Below are 18334 nucleotides of genomic sequence, written 5' to 3' on the forward strand. Positions count from 1 at the left end.
TTTGCCTACCCATGCCTTTGACTAAGGCTAAGTATATTCAATCTAAAGAGCTCTTTTCCTGCTCTCACCTTCTTTAGTTGGAAGTCAGGGGACTGCATTACACACTTAGGTAACGATTACATTTTAGAATTGTTTACAAAACTTGCAGTTCTACTATTTTGAACACTGTGCTTTTATCCTATGCTTTTGGAAACTCAGATTTCATTCATAATGCAAAATAAAACTAGCTCAATTCTGGGGAAAAGGTATATAGAAAGATAAGTCACCAAGAAGCAAAGCCCAACGAACAACTATAAAATATATGATTGCATGGTAAAACTTATTTTCATATCCCTGTAAGCCAATCATTTCTAATATTTTGTGTTTCTGTGTATGTGCTGCTACCACCTCAGGGTGTTGCTGCTGCTGCTGTTTTACAATCAGTGTATAAATTTTATGGAAAAATAAATAAATACCATCCTAAACATAAAAACAATTCAGCTGTGTATCTCTGCAAACTGTTATGACAGGTTATTGGGGAGTAAGTCTGAAATGCATACCTGTTTAGCCATGTTTTCTACAAATGTTGCTGATCTTTCCCTTAAAAATGAGACAAGATCTTTGTATATGTCACTCATTCTCTCGTAATTGATTTCATCCCTCTCTTTTTCCCTTCCCTGTAAAAATAGGAGTAGTTTACTTACTTTGCAGTCTTGCATAATCTCACAACCAAAATGTTTCATTCATCAGAATCATAGACTTACAGTGCAATCCTATGTATATCTGAGACATAAGCTCTGTTGAGTTCTACAGGACTCCCTATTATAGGTGTTCAGGATTCCAGTCCTTGTCTTGAAATAATTCAGTGTGGTTCAGACCACTCTGCCTTGAAATTGCTCATAAGGCTGAAGGTGAGTGCAAGTTGCTCAATGTGACACTCAGAGAAAAGTCCACTCTTTTCTCTCCCTTTGCCACAGCTTCTCTCGACAGTTTATTGATTTATTTATTTATCGCAACAACTATTTCTGAGAGTTTACATGTATCTTCTTGATAAATCATTATTGTAATCAGAGAGCAATTTGTTTTCTGATTTATAAACTGAGGTATAAAAAGTGTAACATTAAGAACAACAAAAATGTAGAGCATGCCGTAGGTGAAATAAGCATTAAAACATCTGTGGGCTGAGTTAACTGGGTATTTGAAAGCCTCCCTAAAGAAAAGGTGGAAATTACTCATGTTGGATAGCATTACGTGGACCTTTAAACATGGGAGAGCATTAGTTTGACATACACATTCTCGACTGTTTGGAAATATAAGGCTAAATAGATGACTCACTGAGCACTTTATTGGTTCTGTCCCTTTTCAACCTGTGTAAAGGGTTAAGCAGAAGTGAAGGTAAAGGGACCCCTGACCATTAGGTCCAGTCGTGACCGACTCTGGGGTTGCGGCCCTCATCTCACTCTATAGGCCGAGGGAGCCGGTGTTTGTCCGCAGACAGCTTCTGAGTCATGTGGCTAGCATGCCTAAGCCACTTCTGGCAAACCAGAGCAGCGCACGGAAATGCCGTTTACCTTCCCACTTGGAGCGGTACCTATTTATCTACTTGCACTTTGACGTGCTTTCGAACTGCTAGGTTGGCAGGAGCTGGGGCGGAGCAACGGGAGCACACCCCGTCGCGGGGATTCGAACCGCCGACCTTCTGATCGGCAAGCCCTAGGCTCAGTGGTTTAACCCACAGCGCCACTGTGCAGACGTACTAGCATCTAAATCAGCGTTTCTCCATCTTTTAAAAATCTATGCCCCCCTCTTAACATAAAAATCCCAGGCCCCCCTTCAAACATGGCTCCCCTAATTATTTTATTGAAATTTTGTGACTCTTTTTTTTAAAAAAATGTATATTGTACATATTTTTGGAAACATTCTGTCTCTCCCAAGTTTGTCATATGCCCCCTTGTTGAGAAACAGTGACCTGGGTTAATTGACCTGTTCCCATGTTTGGTTCAGAACTGGCTGCTTATAAACAAATGCAACTTATCTGAAGTTTTGGCATGTTCTTAACTATAAATGTCATCAAGGATTACTCTTGAATATAAGTATTACTTACTCCATTTAAAAATACTCCTGCTGTGCTGCAAGTGACGTACATAAGATCTGTGTCAACTGGTTTAATGGCCAAATAGCAAATTTCTCCATGGACTTGTCTCCAAGGTGGGGCACGGCATCCATTTGAAAATTCATAGTCTGTAATCAAACAACAGCAATGTTTGGCCCATATCTGTGATGTATACGACTAGCAAAGAGGCATGAAATCATTTTATTAAAATAGTAAATATTGTTAGTATTACAGTGGTACCTCGACTTACAAACGACTCAACAACCGAATTTTTTGACTCACGAATGGGGCTAATGGCCGCGCGCTTACAAATGTCTCGACATCCGAAAGGAAACCGTGGCCGTTTTAGATAGTGATTTTTCAACTTACGAATTTTTAGATAGGGTTGCTTCGACTTTCGAATTTTTCCGTTTCCAATGCATTCCTATGGGAAATCGCGTTTCCAATGGCGTTTTTCGACTTACGAACTTTTCGACCTACGAAGGTGCCTTCGGAACAGATTCAATTCGTAAGTCGAGGCACCACTATAATACAAATGAAGAGTGAAATCCTGAGATATTTCATCAGTCACTTTGGAGCCCCTAAAGGACATGACGGCAAAGACAGAATGAAATTCCTGCTTAATGGATGCTGATAAGCCATCTTACAATGTAGGCGCTAATATACAGGTGAAACTCATAAAATTAGAATACTGTCGAAAAGTACATTTATTTCAGTAATACAACTTATTATTATTATTATTATATTATTATTATTATTATTTACAAATGCTTTCTTTTGGAAATTCCACAGTAATAAAACAAATAGTTACAATCATACAAAAATAAATATCGCTATTACATTTCATTAATTACATTCCATTTATAATTGACCCGCCTAACGACAAATAATTACAATTACAACAAATAAAGGCTTGACATATCTTGCTTTGCATGTCATGCATCTATCTCTTATATTAGTTTCACCTTTTAAGTTGCGTTATTGAAATAAATGCACTTTTCGATGATATTCTAATTTTCCGAGTTTCACCTGTACTAGCCTGTATTTTCAATGACTGTGCAATTACGAAAACATGATATGGATAAAAAGTAGAGTTTGGACCTGATATATATTCCAGTGATTCAAGGACTGCATCTTCTTTCGCTCCCGAGAAACGTTTAAGCAGTTCTATTTCATTTTTCACAACAGCTGGAGTTAACCTCACTTCTCTGTAATTAGAATAAATGAGTTATATTCTAATAGTCAAGTAGATATTTGTAGTATTAATGGGAAAGAAAGGAAATTTTGGGTTTTTCTTAAACCAAGGCTTCCAAATGGACACTTAATATAACAAACAAGGCCATTCAGATATTGCAACCAAGTCACTAGCGACAGTGTTGTTGTTCTTAAATTTAATTACATTTTTCTCGGAAAGGGCAAATTTGGATTTAATGGAAAGTTTGTTTAGAAATAATTCATTTTGTCTGTCCTGAACTTATCTTAAGATCATAGCCATGTGCACATATTTGTACTGCAAGATTATAGAAAACATTAAAGATATATACCTTTTATTTTTGCAGACCTGAAAAAATCCCTTTCAAATCACTTGGGTTTCAAATTAATAAAGTTAAGTGTAAAACCTTCTTTGCTAAAACCAGTGGTTTTTTTCTGAGGGTACACAAGGGAACGCAGTATCGGCATCTTCCTCCCTCCCCCCATGTTAAAAGTGTGGCACTTGCTGTAATATCTTACATAAAGTGAGCCTGCATGAGAGGTATTGGCATGATAAAGTGGAAAGAATACTATCTGAAATACACTCACTGTGAAATCTGTTTTAAAGAGCTATTAAGTAGTTGCATATCCAGTTGCTGGAGAAGTAAGGAAATCTTCATTTTCATTTCATTATCAGAAACCTCTTCTTTTTTCACTTTGTCTAGTAAACGAAGCATAGACATATCCTCTCCTTCAATTGTCCCATAACCAGGGCCAAGAATTTTCACAATGGGGTCTCTATTGGCTGTAAAGAATTCATAGTGTAAGAAATTCAGATAAACATCACACCAGGAAGTTATCAGGCTAAATTCACATGAAATAACTTTGCATGAATAGCATAAGATAATGTTTTAAATAGGCCTAAAGGTTACTCAATTTTAACATAGTTTCTGACTTTACACATAGATAACTATGGGATTCCCCTCACAGTTAGTCCTTGTCATACTTTATATTATTTTTAAGGCAGGAAAAAGGCAAAACATGGATGGGGTCAGAAAAGCTGCATCCCTGTATGGTTGAGAAGCTTCCAGTTATGTGGGCAAATAAGTCTTGAATACCTTCAAGGCATGCCCGAGTTTCTTTTAGCCGTTTTTCTCCAGCCACATGTAGCAAACGAGACAGTTGCGCAAAACTGCGAACGCTGATAGCTGATCCTCTGAGCAGGAGCAGTGGCTGCCCATCTTTGTCTAATTCTTGAGACTTTGCTGTTTTGTCACTGGTAGAATAAAACAACAACTTAATATGCAAGAATTCACAACAACTGGAATTTGTTTTAACAGACCACACCTATGAAAACAATTTTATAATAAAGCGTACATATCATTGGAAAAATTTGCCAGAGAGACCTAAAGTTGTGATATGAACAACGGGAAAAGGGGACATTAAAAAGATTTAAACTTATGCCCACCCCAGTTCACCTTTACACAAACCATGTAGGTGAAAGGTGGGCTTCATATTCTCCTTCCAGTCTATGAGAATATTTCTAGAGACAATGTCAGCTTTAGTCATATGTTTGAAAATCGCTGAGATGTTACAGGTGTTCACTAAGCAGTTGTAAAACACAATTACTAGCAAAATACTCACCATTATGATTGTAGGGAAGGGGGAACATAAGAGAGGACTCATGTATTAACACTTGGAAGCACAATGTATCCTTGTCTGGCATATTATCTGAAGAGGGTTACATGGAGGCCTTCCAGGGACATGCTCTGTCCTCATCTCAGCAGTTTCTCAAATGCACAACACCACTTCACTTTTCCCATGGGAGTGAGACCAGGTTTCAAATCCCCACTTGGCCACTGGGTGACCTGGGGCCAGTCACTGCCTCTTGGCCTAACTAACCTATCTGAAGCCCTACCTGCCCGCGGACTGTCTCGCCAGAGTGGTGCATGCTCTAGTTATCTCCCGCTTGGACTACTGCAATGTGCTCTACGTGGGGCTACCTTTGAAGGTGACCCGGAAACTACAATTAATCCAGAATGCGGCAGCTAGACTGGTGACGGCCGCCGAGACCATATAACACCGGTCCTGAAAGACCTACATTGGCTCCCAGTACGTTTCTGAGCACAATTCAAAGTGTTGTGCTGATCTTTAAAGCCCTTATCGGCCTCGGCCCAGTATACCTGAAGGAGCATCTCCACCCCCATCATTCTGCCCGGACACTGAGGTCCAGCGCCGAGAGCCTTCTGGCGGTTCCCTCGCTGCGAGAAGCAAAGCTACAGGGAACCAGGCAGAGGGCTTTCTCGGTAGTGGCGCCCACCTTTGGAATGCCCTCCCATCAGAGGTCAAAGAGATAAACAACTACATGACATTTAGAACACATCTGAAGGCAGCCCTGCTTAGGGAAGTTTTTAATGTGTGATAGTTTAATGTATTTTAATCTTTGTTGGAAGCCGCCCAAGTGGCTGGGGAAACCCAGCCGGATGGGCGGGGTACAAATAATAAATTTATTATTATTATTATCTCCTCACAAGGTTGTGGGGATTAAATGATGATGAGCAGAAAACTATGTATGCCACCTTGAAATTCTTGGAGGAAAAGGTGGGCTATAAATGCAATAAATAAGTAAGATGCCTAGTCACTTATATCAGAGACAACAGAAGAGATTTGCTTGGGAATACCTCAAGGGCAAAGGTTAAACATGCATCTTGCCCCATTCCCCATGATCCCTGTTTCCTAGGAGGTGTCTGTTTCCCCTTTCCTAATGGTCTTGTACATTCCACTTGACTTTTCCACAGAATGTAATGGGAATGAAACTCATTGGTATCTGCATAATTTGGCTAGTCTGATCTGGGTTGCACCTCTTCTTCTTTCTACCATATAGGTCTACCAAGGAACTGTGGTTTACTGTGACATACAAGCCAGGCCACTGCATCTCCTGGATGTACTGTACATAATACAAAAATTGCAAGAGTGATGCAAGTTGTTCAAAAAGAATGGCAGAGGGATTAAAACTTGCTTCTGACAATGGCTTTCTACCCTTCTACAGTCGTTCTTCTTCAGGACCTCTTTAATATGCATGCCTGGTCAGAGCATCAGCAAACACATATGCCTATGGGTACAACAGAGCCAAAGTTAAGACTTGTGTTCCATTGCATCAATGACAGACAGAGTGCTTAACTTTGGTTGGAATATGCCCTTTGCTATTACTACAAGAATTGGTGAGCCTTCGTCACCATGAATCTATGCACAGGCTTGTGAAATCTATTGAATTCCGAATGGTGTGAAAATGTAAGTGCAAAGTAATAGAAGGAGGCCCCAAAGGGATGGAATGGGAAGTTACAAATCACAACATAATGTTTTCCATTCTGCCTACTTTCTACAGCATCTACACATAGAAAGCAAGAAATGTTGATATGTGATAAAGGAGTGATAAAGAACAATAACCTTAATGGGCAGGCTTCACTTTTTATACTTACATTATTTCATAAATGGTCATTGACCTTGGTCTTACCTGACTTCATAGCCTGACTCGAACATTGAAGGCTCTAGTTTTGTCTGCCATTCAAGTGGTTCCTTAAAGACAAAGGCAGCTTCTTGAGGATGTTTGTTGCTAAAGCTTTCCGTAAACTTAATGATTTCATTCAAAAGTGATTCATTCAGTGGTGTGATTTCCAACGTTCCTTTTCCAGAACCGGCGGCAGTCCACTGAGCTGCTCTTGTCAAGGCTACTCCCATGGCGTAGGCTCATCCCAGTGTCCTTTCCCTTCACAAATGAACATAGAAAACAAAAAACTTAGCAAAATATTTTCTATGTAGAACTACACAAGGGTCCAATGAAGATAGATTTTGCTGTTGCAGCAAAAATGCAAGGTAATGTGGCAGTCTAAAGGCAGGGGGGACAAAGCCATGCACATCTCCTGTCATGCAATCCTCTCAAAACTGCTTACTACTAGATTTTATAAATGCAGCAATCCCTAGTCCTTCAGAATCCCAGCACACTCTGTAAAGGGTATTGATAGTTGTACGAGAGAATTTTAGCCTGTACAGCTTTTCTCAGCTGCACTTGTACACGTTTCACCTGGCTCAATTCCCTCTTCGGCGCAGTTTTTAAACACACAGGTCTGCTCTTCTTTGGACCTAATGCACAGGATGCCATTACCACAGAGAAGCAGTGAGGTTGGTTACTGATAGGCTTGCCGTACGTCAGGAAAATTTGTGGCATGTCCCAGCTTTCGGGTGAAAAAATGGTGTCAGGCAGGAACATTGCCAAATCGGCGAAATTTCAGAGAAAACCCCATATGTATGGCAATGCAATGGAAAAAGCAGTGGAAACAGCTCCTTAAAAACCCTATTTGGGGGGGAGCAACTTTGCGGGTGTCAGGAATTTTACTTTTTGAAATATGGCAACCCTAGTTACTGTACTTCAGGTTGAGCTGGAACTGAACGTGGGTCTTCCCATTCTAAAGCTTTTTTAAAAAAGAGGTAAGAAAACCCAGCACTTGTTATAGCAAAGTACAATCAAGCATTAAATTCAGCCTGACTTGGGAATGTATAATGAATGTGGGCAAAACGTAAGTCACCACCACACAAAAAAACCATTTGTAGGGGGTTCCTTCTCCAAATTATCCAAAAACATAGTTTTCAACTAGTGGGTCTGGACCTACTGCTGGGTCACAACTGGCCGAATGCTGGCTCATAAGAAGAACACCACCCCTCTAAAATAAATAGCAAATCGAGTGTAATTAAGAAGTGGATCCACAAACACATGTTGCTTTGGGGGCAAAAGCTCTGTCTTGGGTATGAAGGCTGAAGGTGATCACTGCTCAAAATATCAACCAATCTCTTTAGGACAGTCAAGGATCAGCATTCAGAAAAGAAGCTTTGTAAATATATACATATTTATTTATATATACATACATCATACATACATACATACATACATATACATATATGTATATAAATGTATACAAATACATATGTGTGTGTGTATATATATATATATATATATATATATATATATATATATATACAATAATGAGCAAAACAAGAGAGGATTAGTAACAACAAAATCACTAGCAATAACCTAGAATTTCGTTCTTTACACCTGTTGCTTCATAGCACGATGCAGTTGCTGGCAATTTTATGGCTATGGTTTTCTGGTTTAGCTAAAAGGACAAGGGATCAAGGGATGATGATGGGTGCAAGAGCCCCGTTGCGAGACGGGCTCCCCCTAAGCATCCCCCCCACCCAAGCACACACCCATCACTGGCTGAGGAAAAAGGGGTGCTGAGCAGCCCCGCTTGGATACCTTCAGGAAGATGAGGAACAGCTATATAAATGCACACACACACAAGTATATACGGCCACACAGTCCCAGTCCTCCTTTTCCCGGGCTGAGCTGGATCCGCGGAGGCCCTTCGGAGACAGCAGCCCGGCGACCTGGACCAGCACCAAGCCGGAGGCTCCCTCGCCGCCCCTCGTTCCCAGACCGGCCTAGCCGAGCCGCTTCCGGATTCTTCCACTGCGACCCTCGCAGGTGCCGCCGCCGCCGGAGAACAAGCGCGGCGTGGTTGCCATGGAGACCGGAGGGACCAGAGGCCTCCTGTTGCTAGGAGACTCCCGTAAACAACGGCAGGCGCCTCCTTCACCGCCATTCCTCGGCGCGGGGTTCCTCCTAAAAGGGGAGGGACGCATCTGTGGGGGGGGGGGTCCCTTTCCTCGACTGGCTGCCCGAGACGTCAATCGTCTCGCCGACCACCCTCCCCGCCAACCACGCGGCGCGCGCGCACACACGCTGTACTTCAGGAAATCTTGTTGCTGTTGGTTAAATGACTGGGAATCATTCAGAAGCCCTTGCCGCAGGTCCTCCAATATCTGCCAGGGCACCCTTGATCTTTCTTTTGCCTAAATAACTGTGTCAGGATGAACACTTGGCTAACACCTAAAATGCTTGCTTAAAAGGTCAATCATCACTGGTGGTGCGTTTTTGAATTCATAGTTTTCTCTCCCGCACCCCCTGCCAAAAAAAGGAGAACATAATTACAAACCGAAATGGAACTCTAAAAGTTACAGCAACAGCAACCATAAAATTAACTCCAGGTCCCAGTGTTTCAAAAACTGAAGTACAACTGCAGGGATATATTTCACCATGCATTGTCCCAATAAGAATATTTGCTCTTTATAACATTTAAATGTTTTTTTTTTACTATTCAGATTCAGGCTATTCCTATTTGGGTGGGGAAAACATCAATGCATACAGTGAAATTGGGATTAGACAAAATGGATTTTGGGGGTCCTCTCCAATACTGTTGTTAAGAGCTGTGACTGAGGTTCAGTTTCGTAGAAAGAGGGATGTTTAAACAAGTCAAGCTAAGTGAAGAAGCTTAGCCTCACATATTCTGTTTTGTTGGGAAAACGGGCCTTTGCATAAGTAAAGAGTTGATCTTGTGCAAATGATTTGTCGCTGCAGAAGCAAATGGGCAGAGACCTTTCTGGATGGGGTTTCTTTATCCTTCCCCTGTCTGGATGTGATGTGATCTACGTGTCAGCCAGGCTGTCTTGAAACTGGGCACAGAGACCTGACTTGCTCTGCAAAGAAATCCAATGCTAGGGCATGGGAGGGGTGGTTCTCCTAGAAAGCTAATGTGCTCAGCCTGTATATGTGTGTAAATAAACATTATGTCATAAAAATACTACCAGTCTCATTTATCTTCATTCCAAGAGAACCAACCCCAAGGTATGTGCTGGGATCACTGAAACTTCACACTGCTCAGGAGTGTGTAACAAGGGGGAAAAGACACAACAGAATAAACACATGACAGTGTAAGAGAAGCAGTCTACAGTATTTGCATATTGTGAGACTGATTACCTTTGTGAGCACAAAAAAACCAAAAAGTTGCCATTAATAAAACACAAAAAATAACAAGACTTAATTTATATTGTATTGTGCATGATCTCTCTCTCTCATTTGGAGATTTAATGCAGTATAGAGAAGGAATGAAAACCAAGTGGTAATAATAGAAAATTGCTTCTTTTCACTTTGAGTTGCTTAGACTTGGCAGGAAAGCTGTTGCAGAATCATACCCATCCAGTCTCTGAGCTGTTTGCATAATTTTACCCATGTAATGTTTGCTGTGAGATGCAAATGGAAGATACAGACATTTTAGGAGACCAGGAGATTGTTTTGACCAATTTAGTGTAATAAGAAACAGTGCAGGACCTTTTCACTACATTTATATGAAATTAAATTTATATTACCTTATGCCACTGGATACTCCCACTTGGCATGAAACAATATCTTATCTGCTTATACCTTTTACTACATTCTTTGTAGTGTCATGGAGGCTATGTTCTAACGGCTAAGCAATTTGTCAATATCTGCAGGCCTCAGGAAAAGGGTTTCCAATTTTCAAGAAATGCACTTCCCATCTGAAGAGCTTGTACTGTCTGCATAAGATCCATTACCTAATGAATGACTGAAATGTCCCAATAGTTGTATACCAGGTGTATAAATGTAGATGCCTGAGTAATTTTCCATTTGGGACTATATGTAACTTTGGTGCTATTAACAAAATTAAAATTCTTTAAAAGTATAACATTCAGTATCTTTCAAACCCTATTCAAGCAGATTAATGTGGGGCCTAGGGGAATATAATGGCCTTTGATATTTTTAATCCATTCCTATACTTTTTTTTTTTGCCAAAATCCTTGAATTTATTTAAAAGACCACCATATATGCTTAAAGGAGCCTCTCTTCCCACAATATTTCCAACAGGCCCTATTACCCTTTTTACATATGTATTGAATGTGCACAGATGTTGCATACCACCTGCTCAAAATCTTATAATTAACTTCCCTCAGAGAAGCACTTAAATGGGTTTGTTTTTGTACCATATATCTGCCCAGTTCTTCTCAGTTATTTCCATCTCCAAATCCTTCTCCAAGCTTAACATATGTTGTTTTCTTTTCTTTTTTTGAAGTGCTTTGCAAAAAAACACTTGTTCAATTCTGAAACCAAACCCTTCAAATCTACTTAGCAGCCCCCAACAAGTGCTCAGACCTAGTCAAATATCTACTTGACTTCATTTTTACAAAGTGCTTCTTCACTGGCAGGCACTGGGGAAATGAAGCTTGATATGTTTTACCATACATGATTATTTCTCATATATTCTAAATTGATTGATAATATATCAAAATGTATCTAACCCACATCTGTTCCAAAACTCTTGTAAAAATCCTTTCTTGAGAAATTCTGGACACCTACATAGATTTGCCCCCTATGCATATTTTGCTGATGATATAAGCTTGTATCTTTCCTCTGTACGAGCAAACATAGCGAGAGTTGTTCTTTATTTCCCTCAAAATCCCTTCAGTGCTTGTCAGTATGAGTCTTCACCCAGACAAAATTTGCCTTAATATAGTCAGTTGAATATTTGGCTTGCCAGTTTCCCTGTTTCCATTGGGTATGGTAACCCTATCCCCTGATTAATGTCTGTTGTCCAGATTTTAAAATAGCTGGAGATAAGTATACAATAACCACAGCAGCACATTCATTTTGTTCTGTAGCCAAGTTGTCAGTTCTTTTCTGTTCACTGCCTCAGCTAGTCACCTTTCAATATCAAGACCATGGAGAAATATGCTATGAAAGACCATTGGCAATATAGGGTGTGTCATTTCAAGAGGTGAAATCTAATTTTTGCAAATTTCTGCAGGGGGGAGTCTTTAAAATATGTTTTGGGTGTGAGGAATTCAAAACTGCTATTATTTTTGTGATTGGATGACATTTAGCTTGGTAAATTACGTTCGGTTAAAACGCACATAAACTACTCTCGGAAAATCAAAGAATTTTAATTTTACCTTCTGAACATGTCAGGTAATACTAAATAACACTAAACAACAACAACAACAACAACAAAAATTGCAAGTACTTGGCAATCATTTTTAATGGTTTTAATGGTTTCCAAGCAATTTTACACACATTTTACTTACCAAGCAAAACAAAATTATATTAATTTAACCAAAATACCTTTGATTTCCTAAGTCATGTTACAACTTTTTAGCACCCTTCATTTTTGAAAGTTGAAACATTCTATATTGTTGTTGTTGTTGTTGTTGTTGTTGTTGTTGTTGTTGTTGTTGTTGTTACCTGACATTTTCAGAAGGTAAAATTAGAATTCTTTGGTTTTCTGAGAGTAGTTTATGTGCTTTTAAACCAAATACACCTTAATAAGACAATAAATCAGCCAGTCTCTAAAGTGCCGCAGTGCTTTTTCTGATGAAATCTGTTATACTAAGCGGGTTGTCCTTCATGGAGTGCACATGTTTCGGTGGGGGCAACCATGACATCCCCTGTTGCTGGGCAAGTTAGTATGGATGGCCACGAATCTGATAGGGCACCACCAATTGTTGCTGGCAATAATTTGATGTTGCAAAGTTGATTGACTGTTGGGTGCTATTTATTCCCTGCGCGTAGCATTGAGCTTCTTCTTTTCACTGCGTGCATCAGATCGAGCACAGTGGAGAGAAGCCTTGGGTGGTGCCTTAATTTTGCACCCGGGCATTACTATCAAAGCTGCTTCCTTTTACAGGGATGATGGAGTCCATCTCTCTCCTGCTGGGACTGACATCTGGTTGAATGCTGCGTCGCTGGGGTTGAGGAATTGGTTGCAGTTGTGAGTGGTTTGGTCTGAAACCCTGGCAAGGGGCTAGGGCCACACAAGAGCCCCTGGGAGCATTTGGAGAGAGGTGAGAGCCTGGTGCCTAGCTCTATTCTCTCCCCAAAAATGTTTACCCTTACGGACTTTCGCAGGCTTAAGATAAGATATCTTTATTGTCATTGTCCCCTTGCGGGAACAACGAAATTACTCGGTTGCTACATCCACTCAGATAAAGCATTCCGCTTAATCCAAAATTACAAAAAGCTAATTAAAAACAGTAAATATACTACAAAATAACAAGTAAAATAAGATGACTTCAAAGTCCGGGCTTTCCATTTAAGGCCAAAATTGCTCTAGAGAAGAAACTGTTCCTGAGACGGCTCGTTCTTGCCTGCATTGTTCTATATCTCCGTCCCGATGGCAGGAGCTGAAAGAAATGGTGACCAGGGTGCCTTGGATCTCTTGATATATCTAGTGCTTTTCTATGGCACCTGGTGGTGTAAATTTGTTCTAAGGTGGTGAGTGAGCAGCCAATAATGCTCTCTGCTGTTTTAATAATTCTACACAGCCCTGCTCTATCCTGAGAAGTACAGCTTCCGTACCACACACATAAACCGTACGTGAGCACGCTCTGTATGGCACAGTGATAGAAGGCAAGCAGCAGCTTTTGTGGAAGATGGTTTTTCCTTACAATTCTCAAAAAATACAGTCTCTGCTGCACCTTCTTCACAAGCCCCCTTGTATTAACACTCCAGGACAGATCCTCCTGTAACTCAATGCCTAGAAATCTAAACGTTGTTACCCTCTCCACACAAATTCCGTCAATCAAGAGTGGCTGGACCTCGTTGCGGTTGTCAGTTGTGTTCCTAACTCTAAGTGGGAACAGATAGTCGCTAACCAATGCCTAAGCAACCACTCACATACTGTAATTCAATAAAGTTGTGGCCAAAATTCTGTCAAAACAAAAAACAAAACAAAAATTTTGTGTGAACTGTGTCTTTATTTCAGGGTGTCCTGAGAGTCCTCGACACGCAACTCACTATGCTCTGAAGATGACATGGTTATTGGCATTTAATTTACCAGTATATAGGGCATGGCTGAATTCATAGGAATGCTAGACTTAACATTATTAAAAAGTGAAGAGAAGGCAGTTCTTTTCCCTACTAGGTTAAAAAATATCAATTAGCATCATGGGGCTTAAGTAAACAGCTTCTTGCTGGCTCATAATCTGCTTATGAGTCAAGTTGTGCTTGGAGGCTCTTAACTTAGAACCAGAGGCAAGTTTGTATATTTTTCTTTGAGGCATCCAGGCAGTGGAACACCACAAGTTATAACCTGTTTTTAAAACAGCTCGCATGAACCTCAGATGTTGCAGGTCAACTGGTGTGGTCCAGTGATTTCAGGCTCGGCAGATCTTCACAGCCCTACAGTCACAGCACAAGTTATGCTCTTTCAGTCAAAATTCCCCACACCTGGCAAATGCAAACTTTTTAAAAGGTTTCCTAAACCAAAAAGGAAACATTCTTAGAACACATTAACAATTCAAATGCTGCATTAATGTAATAATATGACATGTTTTATTCACGCTTCTGCTTGGTTGAGGTCAATTATTTTCAGAGACAGCCAGAATGTTTTTTAGGATATTCTACCAGAGGGGTGGGTTTTGTGGATTTTGGGGTCATGCAGAAGCTTTGATTGTGTGAACTGGCACCTGACATGATCACACAAATAGCAGCAACCACAGGATTTCCCCCCCCCCACCTGAGCCCATTCATACCTTTGCCTTTTCCCAGAGGAATAAAGACCATTGGCTGTAGGAGCTGACCATTCAAGGTGCCCATTTTTTGGTACCCACTGCCATTTATAGAGAAACAAGAACACCCATATTTTCTTCTATGGAAACACGGCCTCTTGACTAGGAAATAGTTGGGTAATATTTCTAAGAAATATTAACATCTCAACATTCATCATTACACAAATGCAGGAAATAAGTGATTAAGCATTGCCTCTCAAAGCAACTTACAACTCCAGCGTATTGCATGGAAATTAAATCCTCATGGGATATTTCAGGCTTCCAAATGCTCATTCCTTACAGCATCATTCACCTCCAGCCCTAATTCTGGCCTTTGAGTTGGCAAGGAGCATATTTTCCAGGAAGAGATTCCCCTTCTTTATCCCTAAAATCCTCATGGGTTCCCCCCCCCCCATATAACAGCATAGACCTTGTGTCTCATCTCCCCCTATGTTCTGCTCCAGCTGTGGTCAATTAGAAAAGCTGATTACTGACCTCACGGAGGGCCCCAATTTCTCACTAATTCTCAAGAGCTCATCTTGAAGCCAAACTGTTACACTGAGTTAATCAGTGGTAAATTACTGTCTGTCAGACAACCAGCAATATGTCTTTTTGCTAGACATACTTCCCCCGCCCCCAGTCTGTATATTGTATGTATTGAAAGCACTATAATGCCAAGAAATATTCTATATTGTTGACCTTCAAGAAGCCAGCAGTGAAAATAGTTATCTGTTTTTGAAATCAAAGCCAACTTTGTATAATTGGCTAGGTCGAGGCTATGGTTGTACGGAAACCATATCAAATTAAAGAACACAGACAGAAGATGGTGGCTTGCCAATTTGCCCCAATCAGATAAGTAGGACAAAAAATGGAGTAAATGCAAATTACACTGTTTGAAACTTTTAGATTGTTGATCACTCAACTCGGCCCTTTTGCCTCGCTTAACTGCTTACATGCTATGGAATGGTTTGTGACCTTTCCAGTTGCTGAGTCTAAAAAATAATCGCCTGTGTTGAAGACCTTGAGCCAGATGGGGCTGTTGGTGGTGAGAATTAACAAAGGAAGAGCCTTGCTCCATCAAATCTCCAACCCAGCATATGTGTTCTCTGAACCACCTGCCCCTAGAAAGCCAACAAGCTGGGCAGGAAGACAATGGCCCTCATCCACTAACAGGGATCCATTGGCATGCTGCATTTCAACCTGGATGTTCCTTATACAGTGGTACCTCACTAGATGAATGCCTCACAAGACGAAAAACTTGCAAAACGAAAGCGTTTTGCAATTTCAATGGAGACTCGCAAGACGAAGTTTCCTATGGCGCGCTTCGCAAGACGATTTTTTTTCGTCCCATAGGGTGCCTCGCAAGACAATTTTTTTTTTGTCTTGCGAGGCACCCTATGAGAAACAGGACTTCAATGCATTCCTATGGGAGCCACTTTGCAAAAACGAATTTTTCGCTATACATACGAAGTGACTCGTGGGACGAATTAAATTCGTCTAGTGAGGCACCTCTGTAGACATCCTGACTGCTAGCCGTTCTATCCTCAGGGAATTTATCCAGTCCCGTTTTAAAGTAATGTTCAAGTAATTGCATCACCACAAAAGGGTGGCAGCAAATTGGTAGGTAATTCTTACTTATTACAATTACATTACAGCCCACCTAAAAACAACAACCACTGATTATTATTTTTAAAGCCTGATATACCCCACCTTTCAGGGTACCAGTTCTTTCAAGGCAGCTTACAAGTTACAAAACAAAAAACAACCCCACAACATTTTAAAATCCACAGCCAACAATACAAATATATAACACAGGATCTTCCCCCCAGGACAGTAGATTGGCTAAGGTGAATAGATGCATGACTGACTGTACAGTATATGACTGGGTTATGTGACTATCTATGAATGGATTATGTTGCTTGGAAGAGATTAGTACATGACAGGGAGAGGGAGGGACACATAAATAGCGTGGCTGAATCGAAAAGCTGTTGAGTTTGCACATATCAGTGAATGGGGAGTAGTAGATGTTCAAACACTATTTCAAATCAAATGTTCAGCCAGTGTCATCAACTTACCACTATAAAACAGAGAGAGCCTCAAATGTGGAACATTATGCCTATAAATTCCTTGTTCACTGCAATAAAACAGGTAATATCTATCCTTGATGTAACTGTCATATAAATTCGGTCTGTTGATTTTAAGCACCTGAGATGTTTCTACTGACATTATTAGAATCAGAGTCTCTTTAAAACACACACAGACACATTCTTTTCACACTGGCAACACTACTCATTCATTTTTTCTCAGTCACCTTTATCAGTCAGTGATGAAGCATAGCCACCAGTGCATGTGTGTGTATAATAAATTGTGTCTTTAATAAAGTGAGCTACACCAATAAATCATCATGGAAGCCAGATTGGATTGAACAGGTATTTTTGAGCTCATTTTGCATCATTAACATGGCGTATAGGTAGCAGTGTTATGCACAAATCAGAGCAACTGTGTACAAAGATTTTAGGGAGAGACTAGGTGATGTAGTTAATTACATCATTCTGGTGCATAACATCACACAACTTCCACCGCTTCCCTTGCCAATATGCAAATAGCTGTAGTGCTTTAAAAACACTGCTTGAGAGCAGAATGGGGAAGGAAGCAAGACTGGGAGAAGGGGATCAGACCAAAGGTCCAAGTAACCCAGCATTTTGTTTTCCAAAGGAGGTAGCTGTATGGTTCTGGAAACCCCCCAAGCAGAGCATAAGGTTGGATGCTCTCCTATGATGTGGCTTTCTAGCAAGCTTTGCACTGCCTCTGAACACGAAGGCTCCATTTTGTTTTCATTACTAAATAACAAATAGACTTGTTATCCATGGACTTGCTTAAATCTCCTTTAAACTCCTTTAAAGGAGTCAGCACCATATCCTGTGGCAGTGAATTCTACACATCAGTTGGGTTGTCTCTTGTCTGTCCTGAAGCTACAGCAATCAGCTTCATTCGGTGAACCCCAGATTTTAATATTGCAGGAAAGAAATAAAAACAAATTCTCTCTCCACTTTCTCTACACCATACATACTTTCATAAACCTTATTCGTGTTTCCCCCCTTAGTCATCCTTTTCAAAAAAGCCACAAACACTTTAGCCATTAGGTCTTGTGTTCCAAGTACCACCAGGATCTCACACCACAATATCGAGTATTATGAAAAACAAATTATTCTTTGCCACTTGTGCCAAATTTAGCAGGCAAACATTAAAACGCTACAAAAAAAGAAGAATCCAAGATCCTGTCTCAATAGTATAAGAGAGGGAAAGTATAAAAGTATTTCTTATTTATTCAAATATAGTATTTCCAGAACCTGAAAACAAGTTTGAACATCTGGATGCACCTCAGAGACTATTGGAAGTTCACACCACAATAAATTGGTCAATCAACTGTCTTTTTCATTAAATGCGAGGTAGACAGAGACTGGCATGGACAGCTTTCCTGTATACTAATAGAAAACTCATTCTCCAGGCCTGGGCCTTGTGTAGCCAAAGCAGCAACATCCACACATAAGAAGAAGCAGATTATCAGCAGGCTTAGGGGAAACTCAAGGTTTGCAGAAC

At 40.4% G+C, this 18334-nt stretch overlaps 1 protein-coding gene across 2 annotated transcripts in view; it reads right to left on the minus strand.

Moving 5' to 3' along the window:
- The window catches only part of ODAD2 (outer dynein arm docking complex subunit 2), an 82352-nt gene extending 73273 nt beyond the window's left edge, over nucleotides 1-9079 (minus strand). For both annotated transcript variants that reach the window (XM_035130099.3, XM_088653681.1), the window contains exons 1-7: nucleotides 8595-9079; nucleotides 6798-7049; nucleotides 4402-4559; nucleotides 3893-4088; nucleotides 3194-3300; nucleotides 2084-2220; nucleotides 540-656 (exon numbers count right to left, since the gene is read on the minus strand). In XM_035130099.3, the coding sequence (XP_034985990.3) occupies nucleotides 540-656; nucleotides 2084-2220; nucleotides 3194-3300; nucleotides 3893-4088; nucleotides 4402-4559; nucleotides 6798-7021 (939 nt within the window). In that variant the 5' untranslated portion in view covers nucleotides 7022-7049; nucleotides 8595-9079. The remainder of the gene's footprint in view (nucleotides 1-539; nucleotides 657-2083; nucleotides 2221-3193; nucleotides 3301-3892; nucleotides 4089-4401; nucleotides 4560-6797; nucleotides 7050-8594) is intronic.
- Between the last annotated feature and the right edge of the window lie 9255 nt (nucleotides 9080-18334).

The sequence above is a fragment of the Zootoca vivipara genome, chromosome 11 (genome assembly GCF_965207765.1).
Source record: "Zootoca vivipara chromosome 11, rZooViv2.hap1.1, whole genome shotgun sequence".
NCBI classification, from domain to species: Eukaryota; Metazoa; Chordata; class Lepidosauria; order Squamata; family Lacertidae; genus Zootoca; species Zootoca vivipara.